This window comes from Mesocricetus auratus, unplaced genomic scaffold, assembly GCF_017639785.1.
Source record: "Mesocricetus auratus isolate SY011 unplaced genomic scaffold, BCM_Maur_2.0 Super-Scaffold_100009, whole genome shotgun sequence".
Taxonomy (NCBI): Eukaryota; Metazoa; Chordata; class Mammalia; order Rodentia; family Cricetidae; genus Mesocricetus; species Mesocricetus auratus.
The window spans coordinates 50,904,246-50,916,846 of record NW_024429193.1 but is presented as its reverse complement, the minus strand read 5'-3'; the positions used below and the strand labels follow the sequence as shown (position 1 = coordinate 50,916,846).

The following is a 12,601-nucleotide window of genomic DNA, read 5'->3' as shown; positions in this document are numbered from 1 at the left end:
TCAAACTTTAACTGTTTTTATTATTATTTTTTAAGTAAGGAGTGCCATATGTCACCTTTTAAAAGGTTTCTTTTGGGAACAACCTACACGAAGTGGCACCTTGGGGGTCTTTAGATCCAAGTTCTAAAAATTCTCTTGCAAATCTGATGAAATTGAAAAAAAAGAATATTCCTGGACCAAGTCAAAATAATCTGAAAAATAGTTGTGTCCCAGTAGAAAGCCTCAAAGTCCTCTCAAGTTCCTCCAAAACACCATCATACCCCACTTGCTCTAGGTGAAGAACACATATCCAATTATCTGTTGACAGTCAATGGTCTCAGGCACATCCTAACATCACTGGTTACTACGCATCATTTCTTGTAGATAAACTGTATTCATATGGTAGGCAGCCATCCAACTTGGATGTCTCTGAGCATTCCAATAGTATGAGTGGGAAGCAGCAGCATAATATTCTTGCCAGGCCCTGTAATACGCTCTCCAGTACTCCTCATAATCCTGGTAGGTATCAGAGAAACTCGTATTTGTTTCCCTATAACAGTCATACCAAGCCTCTTCCTGGGGTTCTGTCTGGGCTCGGTAGGAGGAGCGCCGTGGCAGGTTTCTCCGACTCTGCTTAGATCTCTGGTTAGCTCCTTCTTTATGCCTTGCCTTCATCTGGGTCTCAGGAGATTCTTGATACTCTACCTGAGTTGGGATATCAACTCTATTCAGAACTTGTTCCAAAGAGAGAGGTCCACCCCCAGGTGTACTTTCAGAGTCTTTCAACTGAGCATCAGAAGAGCCTTCCAAGTAAGACTTATTGCCTTTGCTCTGGGAAGAAGTCCTTGAGCTGCAAGAATCGCTCTCACTCTCTGAGTCCCCAGACTGGCTACTACTGGCCAATATCTGTGCTCTATCTTCAGAAACTCTATTTCTCACAAAACCATTCTGAGGATTTACAGTCTGAGCCCCGGGTCCTGTGTAGTGCCGGATAATCTCCACAGGTTTCTCTAACCCCTCTTTAATATAGTGCTCATAATCTTCTACCAGTTCGGCAAAAGACAAAGTACAGGGCTGATGGACTTTGAAGGAAGACAGACAAGGAATTTTAGGGAGCGTCCCAGGTGAAGCTTCTTCCTTGGCCTGCTGCTGGCTGCTACTGGAGGGGTCCTCAACAGCAGTCTCAACACAATTCTTCACTGGTTCTTCCAGCTGCGTGGCACCGCCCACCTCTCCTGGTGGGACAGCCCTTTCTAGGATCCCACACTCTGAGCGGCTTTTCACAGAGGGCTTTTGTTTGCCACTGTGTTTTGATTTGGCTGACAGTGTAGATACAGAAGTATTTCTAGGGGAAGGCATTTGGTTAGCAAGGATTCTTTGAGTTTGGAAGGCTTTTTCTAGTTTTTGAACTTGCTTTTTGGGGGACTGGGTAGGTACACTTGGTGAGCTGTGTGTATGCATCGCAGCTTTAACTTCCACATCCCAATCCAAGCATTCTTCCATCAGGCCAGGAGGAATGGGATCTACATAAAAGGAAGAAACGAATTAAAACTCTCAGCCCAGGCATGGTGGCACACACCTTTAATCCCAGCACCCTGTGGATAGAGGTAGGCGGATCTCTTTGAGTTAGAGGCCAGCCTGGTCTACATACCATATACTATACCAGCCTGAGCTACATAATGAGACTGTCTCAAAAGTAAATGAAACTGTAAAGCCCAATAACTTTGGATCTAATTCAGTAAAATATTTTATGTATCAGATATGCCTAAATATCCTAATCTACAAGATACAGATTAGAAATAGCATGTACCCCACAGGCCTATGGTGAGAATTAAATGAATTAACATATATACAGTAGACACAATAGCACTATGTGCTATATCTTTATTATGCCTATCATTACAACTGTAAGAACATCAAAACTTGATTCAAAAGGAGGCCAGGCATGGTGGCACACAATTTTAATCCCAGCACTTGGGAAGCAGGGAGTTTGAGGCCAACCAGGTCTACACAGTGAGTTCTAGGACAGCCAGAACTACAAATGACAAACAAAAGAATGTCAAAAGAAACAGAAACACATACCTGGTAAAGGGAGAAGGTTGATATTACATTTCTGGGCAATTTTCATCATCATATTTTCTTCTTCCCCTCTACAACAGTAGGTCACTGTCAGTCCCAATGTACCTAAGAGTACATAGTGACACAGTAACTCATTTCTATAGAAATAACATCCAAGTACCTTTCACACCAGTCTTCTTGTCTAAGCACTCAACTTCCTTTTTCCTTACCAAAGCGGCCAGCTCTGCCAATCCGATGCATGTATGTCTCCCAGTCTAATGGCACATCCAGATTTACTACCAGATTCACCTTCTCAGCATCAATCCCACGAGAAGTCTTAAAAACAATTGTTTGCATTAATTATAGCATGGAAACCAATGTATGCTCTTCTGATACAACCAAAAGCCAGATTGAAAACAGGCAAATATTTAGGATTCAGAGGGGGAAAAATCTATTTCTAATGGTTGACTAGGACTAAACTATTTAAAAAACAAATTTTAAACATTTAAGACATTTTTAGGAAAGCACTTTCCAGAACTAGAAAGATAATTTTTATCTCTGACACCTACCAGATACTCCCACTTAGATACACAGAAATAGGACAGCAATCTAATAGCAACACCCCAAGACAGAGTCACCCAAACCTAGCAGGAGCTTTACCAAATCTGTAGAAATGAGGACTCTGCAATGAAACTGCTTCAGTTTAGCCATAGCATCAAGGCGCTGATTCTGATTCATGTTACCTAGAAAAACAAAAAAACTAAGTCATTTTAAAACACCTAAGCAAGCTGGGTATGGTGGTCCATGCCTGCCATCTGTCATCCTAGCATTCAAGAGGTTGAAACAGAAAGAGTCCGAGTTCAAGGTCAGCTTAGACTCCATAAGATCCCATCTCAAAAACAGCAACAAAAACTTAAGCTAAGATATATTTATCAAATCCACAATAAGCAAGAATCATAATTCCTAGTCTTAATGTTTTAAAGAAATACATCAACCAGTTAATTCTATCCTGTGCAAATCTGGGTGCTAAATCTGAAGTCAGTAATTTTCAAAGTGTGGTTTAGGCAATCAACTTGAAATTCAAAAATCAATTTTAAATGGTGACATTACAAAGTCTAAGAAATACTTCTTAGGGAAAAGGTTCTTACCAATTACTTACAAATCTTGTTTTAAGAATCTGTGTGTGTCTGTGTCTATGTATCTGACTGTATACAGTTGTATGTGCCTATGCATTCAGAGGCCAGGAGAGGGCATCAGATCCCTAGGACCAAGAACAGCTCGCTTGTTATGTGGGTGCTAAGGTCCAAACTCCTGTGCACAAGATTGCACAGGAAGTACTTTTAACACTAAGTCCTCTATAGACCACAATTCTGATTTTGAAATGTGATCCAAGGTTGAGATATCAGCCCATTAGGAAATTAGTCTCCCTGATATCTCATACTGAGTATGTTCCATCTAACAAGGTAAAAATTACAATATGACATATAAAACTGGAAGGAGCTCATTAACAAAAAAAATTCCTTTAAATCTTTTCTATTAATCCAGCAATTAATAAACTCTATGGATGAAGTGAGCCGCTTTGCCTTCCATAGACCATCCAAGTCAACTCAATGGCTAAAGGTATAGCTCCAAAGGAGAGTAGAGTACTTACCTAGCATGCGAAAGGCCAAATCTGATAGTAGCAGGAGCAGTGAAGATAACTCGGCTAGTCTTAGAATGTTTTTCTATGACAACAGAGTCTTGCTATGCTGTCCATACTGTAATACCATACTCTGCTTAAATTTTAGCATTTTAATATTTTATTATATGAAGAAACAAATATCTTAAGACAATGAAATAAATTTCGTTTTATAGAATTAAATTCTTAGCAAATATAACTCAGAGAACAGACCAAGTTATTCTTTTAAAAAAATTAAAAATCCAGGAGACTGATATCAAATGCCAATGGAAAATAAGCCTAAATTTCCTTTATTATGAGTGCAACCTCACACTCATGAAACAATTTAAGAAGTAATATTTTTCTCTCTTGGTATGGTAAGCTTCAAAGCAATACATTAAACAAAAACAAAGAGCTGGACTTGCCTGAAATGCATTCGGTAGGAAAACCTTTAGAAGAAAGGATATCAGCCAAATGCTGTGCTCTACAAAAAATAAATAAATAAATAAATAAATAGATAGATTTATAGCTTTCAACTATTGCCTTATACCTATTCTTTTGTTTTTTAAGTTCCCAGGATTAAGTTATATTACCTGCTGTGCAAATTAGAAAACACCAAGGCTTGATTAAATGGGATTCTACTGAAAAGTTCCTGTAAGTGCTGAGTCTTTTCCTCAAAAATCTTATGAGCCAAAGGGTAAGAATTGACAACTTGGTAGTACTGCTTCAAACCTACAAAGAAGCCAAAAGTCCTCAGTTAAAACAAACACATCCCATGGATTCCAACAGCAACTATAATGTGGTTGGTCATAGCCAACCAGACAAGGGAAGCCCCACAATGTCACAAACTAATACTGCAAAATCTGTACATACCTATGAGACTTGGGTCACTGGGATTCAATCTTACAAACGTGGGATCTCTCATATACCTTGTCAACGCATTAGCCAAAAATTCAGGATAAGTAGCAGATACTGCCAACATCTGTTTACTGGCAGGTAAAGAAGAATAAATCCAACTATAAAATACAAGAAAAAATATACTGTGAAAACTATGCAGACAGCAAACGCTACAGTAAAAGCTAAAGACAAACACTTAGACACAACACTCTTATAGCCAAGCTAATTTTCTTACTTTATTTGCTCCTGGAAACTGCCTTCTTCTAAAAGCTTATCTGCTTCATCAAGAATAAAGAGACGGATACTGCCCGGATTCAGGTAGTCAAGTTCTATGAGCTGTTTAATTCTACCTATATGCCAGGAAAAAAACAATAAAACCTGAAATATTCATAACATCAAATCTGTACAAACCTCAGGAATGCTTTTACTGTATTTATCCACAGGTTATACTGCTGAATGTTTTCGGTGTACATTCACATAATAAAGCACAATCTCTAGTAATCTTAAATTCTCCCTCCCCCCTCCCACTTTTCATCAGTGATAAATATGGAAAACAAGCAGCACTGCTATCAAAAGACTCTAATGCTAAGGCCCTGAATTCTATATTCTAAGTGATTTATGAGCAAATTAGCAGAGAAAACAACAAAAATCTCAATTCATGGCTTAGACTGACTTCCTGAAAGTCAGGTCATTATTTCAGAAGCCTACCCCAAGTGAATTCCCAAACAAGCTTTAGAATGGAGATGAACAGATTCTATTGATAATCCAGCCATGGGTCTCATTGGTCTAATGCTCTTCACTTCTTTTTTATTTATTTATTTATTTATTTTTTGGCTTTACAAGACAGGGTTTCTCTGTATTGTTTTGGAGGCTGTGGGTCCAGCCCGGCCACAAACTCAGAGATCCGCCTGCCTCTGCCTCCCGAGTGCTGGGATTAAAGGTGTGCGCCACCACTGCCCTGCTATACTCTTCACTTCTAGTGAAAGTAATTAGCCCCATGATCAAAGACTCCCATTTACCTATAGTCACTCTCAGTGTTACATTTCTCAAGAACGTCAGCTACCAACAGGTATTAGTAACTAACCTGGAGATCCAACAGCAATATGACACTTTTTAAGTCTGGTTTTGTCTTGAGATAATGGAGTCCCTCCAATAAAGACATGACATTCCAATCCTTCCATTTTTATTCCAATGGCTGTGATAACAGAATGTATCTGAACAGCAATTTCTCTTGTGGGAGCCAATATCAAAATCTAAAATAAATTGTAAATATTACTTTAACAAGTCAGAAGAATACATATGAGTGATACATTCATTGCCTGCTATGCTACTTTTCATTTTAAGAGGAGTCTTAAAACAGGAGAAAATAGTCCATTTATTTGTCCAGTTAATTGTTAAGAATGTACTCTATGAGAGAAAACATACAAGTTGTGAAAGAACTGCTCTCTTGGCTCTCTTTGGTTACAGCATAAACAAAAACATGTACATGTAATAACAAGTACTAAAAAGTATTATTTAAAAAAGAAATACATAGGGGAAAAAGAAAGACCTGACAAGGGAAGTCACTTTAAATGGGGTGATCAGAAAGTCCCTCTGAAGTGAGGTATTGGCAAGCACCTATGATTCCTCCACTCCAGAAGCAGAGACAGGACTGCCTCATACTGAAGACTAGTCTATGTTGCAAGCTTCTGTCCAGCTAGAACTATGTAGTGTGTGCCTGCTTCCAACAAACAAACAAAAAGAACTTTAAGTCCCATAAGACAGTAGCATTTGATAAGAAACCTAAATATACAGCATAGAGCTAGTTGTGGAACACATCAGAAACAGTTCTTCAGGAAAATAAAAAGCAGATTCAAAGGCCTTACGGTGCACAAGGAAAAGCAAAAAGGCCCATGTACTAAGATAGATTTAAGAGGAATCTATCTCAGAGCTAACTCCCTGAGTTAGGTTCCAAAGGCCACGATAGCCACACACAGTAAAAAGTGCACGCCTTTAATCCCAGCACTCGGGAGGCAGAGGCAGGCGGATCTCTGTGAGTTCAAGGCCAGCCTGGTCTATAGAGCAAGTTCCAGGACAGTCCCCAAAACAAGACAGAGAAACCCTGACTCGAAAAACCAAAAAAAAAAAACAAAAAAAGTGCAGAACATACATGGTGTCACTATAAGAAAATATTGCTTCAAAAAAAAAGACAAGGAAATAATAAAAACATTTTTTTTAAAAATCCCTTAACTCTGGGTACACATCACATATTTAAGAGTTCTTTGGTATTTTGTTCTTTTTCCTGAAATTTCCCAACTTAAAGCAATTATGTAGTGTTACTTTGATATACACACACACTTTTAATAATATAAATACTTTAACTAAAAATAGGAATTTTATTTAGGTTTAGGATTTGGTCTGCTGCCAAGTATCACAAAAAGCCAAAACTCTCAAACACACAATTTACAAATAGATTACACAGTGTCCTTAATAAGTATGTTCAGCCGGGCGTTGGTGGCGCACGCCTTTAATCTCAGCACTCAGGAGGCAGAGGCAGGCTGATCCCTGTGAGTTCGAGGCCAGCCTGGTCTACAAAGCAGCCTCCAAAACAATACAGAAAAACCCGTCTCAATAAACCAAAAAAAGCCGGGCAGTGGTATCGCACGCCTTTAATCCCACCACTCGGGAGGCAGAGGCAGGCAGATTTCTGTGAGTTCGAGGCCGGGCTGGACCGATAGCCTCCGAAACAATACAGAGAAACCCTGTCTCGTTAAAAAAAAAAAAAAAAAAAAAAGAAGTATGTTCAATATCTCCCAGAATGTGGTAGATACAGAACTCAAAAAGGTTCCTAGACAACAAATACAAGGATCCTGGGTTTAAAAACAAAACATTCTTCAAGATTCATCATCATGATAGCCACTTCTTAACTTGAAATAAAGTCAGCCTACTACACTACTACACTCCAGAAGATGGTAGGAGGATCACCTCCAATTCACTGTTTAATTCCCAGTACCTAATGTAGTATTTGAATGTATTACTGAACAAATCTTTTTGAAGAACGATCTCCCAAACCCAAATTTCCTACTAATTAGAGTAGGACAATCTTAAAACTATTCCAAGGCAACCTAAAATTAAGAGATAAATACAATGCATGCCAAAGACTTTAAGAACCATGGGGGGAGAGGAGCAGCCGGATATGTCCTGGAGAGATGGCTCAGAGGTTAAGAGCACTTGGCTGCTCTTCCAGAGGTCCTGAATCCAATTCCTAACAACCACATGGTGGCTCACAACTATCTGTAATGAGATCTGGTACCCTCTTCTGGTCTCCAGCCCAAGAAAAAGTTTCTAATTGTATAAAGATTTTAATAGACGCATATTCAAGGTACAATTATAGAAAATATCAAATTAAAAAAAACTTAACAATGATATTCTTAGCCACAATTCAACGACCCTACCATCTATGTAGTTTACTTCTGTAATTTTCCTATGGTTTCATATTCTCCCATTCATCAAACACACCATCTGCGAGAAGTTAGTTTTTCGTAAGTCTAGCTAGAGTCCGCGTGCTACACACCCCCCTCTGGATCCTCTGGGTTAAACTCACCTGAGTACTATAGTTTTCAAGAATAAGGGAGTCTAGAGCAATGGTGGAGAATACACAAGTTTTCCCAGTGCCAGACTTAGCTTGAACAATTAAATCTGAGAAAGGAAAAAATAGGTATCGTTAGCAAGGTTCACTGAAGCAACTAGATACCCATATGGGATCAGCGAATGATCGGATTCATTCCTAAGACCACCTAACTGTCACCTATATTTTTAGTTGACTCTCAAACGCGCATGAGGCGTTCTTGATCCCTGAATCAACCACGGAGACATTTCTCCAGCCCCTTAGTCCCCGAATCTGCTCGTCTCCAGCTCGGACTCCGTGGTAGAAAGTCGTAAATATCTCCAAATTCAATTGCGCGCCTAGAGCATTGCCGAGGCCCGCAATGGCGCGGAACCGGAGCTCTCCGGGGCCACGCCGTGCCCTCCCCCAGCCGGCCCCGGTCCTCACCGAGCCCGCAGCGCCCCAGCGGGATGGCCTTAAGCTGCACGGGAGAGGGCCTCTCGAAGCCGGCCGCCCGCAGCCCCTCCAGCACCGGCCGCGACAGTAGCAGCGACTCGAAATCCGCGGGCTCCGCCAGCACCACGTCCCCCGTACGCGTCCGCGGCCCGCCGATGTCGTGAGCGGTCCGCAGGCTCCACGGGGAGCTGGGAGTTGGCTCCGCAGACGGGAGCGGCACAGCCGCACGCGCCGCCGCCATAGCGGACTCCCCGGTTGTCAAGGCCGCCGGGGCTTCAAATGCCGCCGCCATGGTAGCCGCGCCTCGAGATCTCGCGATACTTAGAGTTGAGGCGGGGCTTCTGGGAGCGAGAAGAGGCAAAACTTTATTGTCAGCTTCCCGGTGAAGACACGGACACACCTGGCCTGGAAGTGGAGAAAACGAACGGAAGTCGGAGGCTGACACTCTGGAGACGGAGGAAAAAAAAAATATGTAGCCTGAGGAAGAGGCGGGAAGAGCGAGGGAAGATGAGGCTACCAGTGTTGCCGCCTGCGGCCTGCAGAGGGCGTCGCGTGCCCGCGGTGGGCGCCGCCCGCCTCCCGCGGCTCTGACGCACTGGCCGTGCGGCGTTGCCCCGGAATCCGGCGCTCACCGCGCGCTTTGTGACGCAGCCAGCGCGTCGGGCTCGGCCGCCCCGGTCTAGCTCGACTGTGGCCACACCGAAGCCTTCGTCCTCCTCACTCTTCCCCACTGTTCCTCAGTGCTCGCAGACAGCGCCCCGGAACACAGCAAAACGGGGTTCCCTACGCTCGGAGAGCCCTGCCACGTCGGTGCCCCACAGGGAGGAGCGCGTGACAGGAGACTGACAGCATTTCGAAGTGGAAGCCTAACTGGACTGCCAGCTCCCAGGCCCTGCTTGAGCGCTCTCTCGAAACTCTAGGCTAATTAATAGACAGTCTCCGGTTCAGTGCATCTGTTGTGTGCCCTTCCTCCCGATCTCGGGTGGGCAACTAGCACAGCTCTTCCCCTTCCTTTGGGCCCGCTCACATGTCACCTTCTTTTAAGAGGTCTTTCTTGAAATCTTTAGTCACCCCGATCCTGTCTGCTCCATGGCCTTTCCCATTATTCCCATCACTACCCCCCCCCCCCCCGTTAGATTTTTGGTTTGATTGGTTTGGTTGACTTTTTTTTTTTTAAGACAAAGTCTCCCTATGCTGCTCCTGCTTCAACTTCCAAAATACTGAGATGACAGGTGTGTGCCACACCACACCTGTTCACTCTTCAAGATACAACTACCTAAAATGTTTATTGTCTCCCTCCCTTCCCCTGAAGGCAGGAAACTTCTGACTTGTTCTCTTCTGCCCCTCGTAGGAAAAACAAAATCTGACACAGTGAACACTATTTTCCTCTCTCAAAATGCTCACACAGACCTGCACAGAGTTTTTCTCCTAGCTGACTCTAACTCTCAAGTTGACAAGACCTGTCACAAACCTCATTTGTCCCTAAGTATAATTCTGGACTTGTTTCTCATACATGCACTGATGTCCCCACATCCCAATTGTGGAGAAATATCTTTGGCAAGGAAATTTCACTAGAAGAGGGATCTGGAGATGGATGCTGCTAGCTTACTGATTTGCAGAACACCAAGCAAGCGCCCACTATCCATATGAAGAAAGGAACTAATGAGGTACTAAAGGCTTCCTCTTAGTTGCCCACAGCTTTCATCCACCCTTTGCACTCACCCTCTTCTGGCAAGGTACTGGCAGATGATGTCTCCGAATATCTCTTCCACTCCTTTTCAATGTAGTATCTACTCATGGTCTTTGGTCATCCTATCTATCCCACCCTTCCCTATTGACCTCCCAGTCCAGATTCTTCTCTGCCTAGGCCATTCACCCCAGAGGCATTGAAATGATTTCCTTTGTCTGCTTTTCTCTTTCCTAAGGTTGAAACAACAACTTTGGCATACTAAGCCAACACTTTACTATTTAAGCACATTCCCAGTCAAAGAGTGACTCATTTCTCACTTCTTCCTTCCTCTCTTAGTTTTCTTTTCCTGTTACTGTGACAAAAGCAACTTAAGGGGAAAGGGTTTGGTTTTGTTTTTCTGGACCACAGTTCAAGGTACAGTCCGTTATAGTGGGAAACTCAAGGCAGTAGGAGCTTGAAGCAACTGGTCATATTACATCCACTTTCAAGAAGCAGAGAACAAAGAATGCTTGCTAGTGAGAAGCTGTTTTCTCCACTCTATACAGGCCGGGATACCAGGCCCAGAGAATGGCCCCGCCCACATTAAGGTGGGTCTTCCCACATCAGTGACCATTAGGGTCATCAGCAACAGGCGACTAAAAGGCCCATCTCCAAGTAATTGTAGATCCTGACAAGTTGACAGCTAATACTAACCATTACATTTCCTTTCTTTCTTCAAGATATTTGCTCACTCATGTTCATACCATCATTAGAAACAAAAGCTTTTTAAAAAGTATACTAAAGGATAAATGTGGAACTAAAATAGGATAGGAAGCAGCCTTATAAAGGATGGAAATCTGACAAATACTACAAAATGGATGAACCCTGGGGACCTTATGCCAAGTGAAGCAAACCAATCAGAGAAGGACAACTACAGTATGCTTCCATTTGTGTGAGACTGCTAAGTGAATCAGATTCATAGATGTAGAAAATAAAAAGATTGTTAGCAAGGGTAGGGAGATGAGCAAAAGAGAGTTGTCATTTAATGGATTTAGAGTTTGAGATTTGCAAGACAAAAAAGTGTGGGAAAGCCTGCTTCACATCAATGTAACTCTACTTAATACTTGAACTGTACACCTAAAAATCACCAGGGAACTAAACTTGGTAAGTATTGACCACAGTTTTTAAAATCAAAGCTTTCAGAAAGTTTCTACGATTTTGGAAGATGGCTCCTTGGGTAAAGGTGCTTGCTTCCAAGCCTGAATATTTGAGTTCCTTCCAGGGACCCACATGGTGGTAGGAGAGAAATGACTCCTCCAAGTTATCCTCTGATCTCCACATACATGCTGTCATATGCACACACTCACACGCATGCACATACATACTCAATTTTGTATTCTATCATTACAGTATAGTGTCTGTATTTTTAATATGTAATGAAAAATACCCACAAGAATGCATGCTAATTAATTAATTATTTAATGCATACTATTTTAATAAAGGCATTTACCCGCAGGAAGTAGAAGGAGAAGATCAAGTGTTCACTTTGTCTATTTTGATAATATAGTTGGCATTATTAGAAGGAAAGACATTTTGAATGTAGTTTTTTAAGCTATAAAAATGAGGTTAACTGAACAGCTTGAATTGGTAGAGAACCAGTTAGATAAATGCAGCTCGACTAGACAAGGCCGATTATGCTCTCTAATCCAGGGCTTGAGAAGCTGAGGCTGGAGGATCAGCACAAGTTTGAGGCCAGTCTAGGGTACATAGTAGTTCTAGAGCAGCCTGGGCCACAGAGTAAATACATGTCTGGAAAGGATCATTAATCATGTCTTTAGAAGGATCACTGATTTTTGTTTGTTTGTTTGTTTCCGAGACAGGGTTTCCCTCTGTAGCTTTGAAGACAGTCCTGGAACCAGCTCTTGTAGACCAGGCTGGTCTTGAACTCATAAGAGATCTGCCTGCCTCTGCCTCCCAAGTGCTGGAATTAAATGTGTGTGCCTCCAATGCCCAGTACAATCAGTGATTTTTGTATTCAGGTATTCTGTGTCCTATGCTTCAGGATTGTAATCAGAAATAAAAATTGTAAGCCAGAAATAAAAAGAGAGAAACAGGGTCCTATAAATGTGAGCCATGGAGTCCTTCTGGTAGGATGCCCTATAGATACAGAGCAGAGATGACAGTGCTGTTGATCTTAATGATGATGGAGGATGATTGCAATAGTGTTAAATGAGATGAATATGGTGATAGTGGCAATGGGGATAGCTGACATTTATGAAGCTCATATTCTGTGGGGAAA

General features: G+C 42.0%; 1 protein-coding gene across 1 annotated transcript; it reads right to left on the bottom strand.

Annotated features, from left to right (window-relative positions):
• On the bottom strand, positions 1-10,471 carry Ddx20 (DEAD-box helicase 20). Its single transcript, XM_005076576.4, has 12 exons — positions 10,356-10,471; positions 8,625-9,038; positions 8,175-8,269; positions 5,676-5,844; positions 4,827-4,941; positions 4,568-4,710; positions 4,288-4,426; positions 4,120-4,178; positions 2,698-2,780; positions 2,268-2,373; positions 2,062-2,163; positions 1-1,502 (listed from the first exon to the last, which is right to left on the bottom strand). Exons 1-12 carry the CDS (start codon positions 10,429-10,431, stop codon positions 334-336), a joined length of 2,670 nt encoding a protein of 889 aa, XP_005076633.2. The 5' UTR covers positions 10,432-10,471; the 3' UTR covers positions 1-333.
• Positions 10,472-12,601: the final 2,130 nt, after the last annotated feature.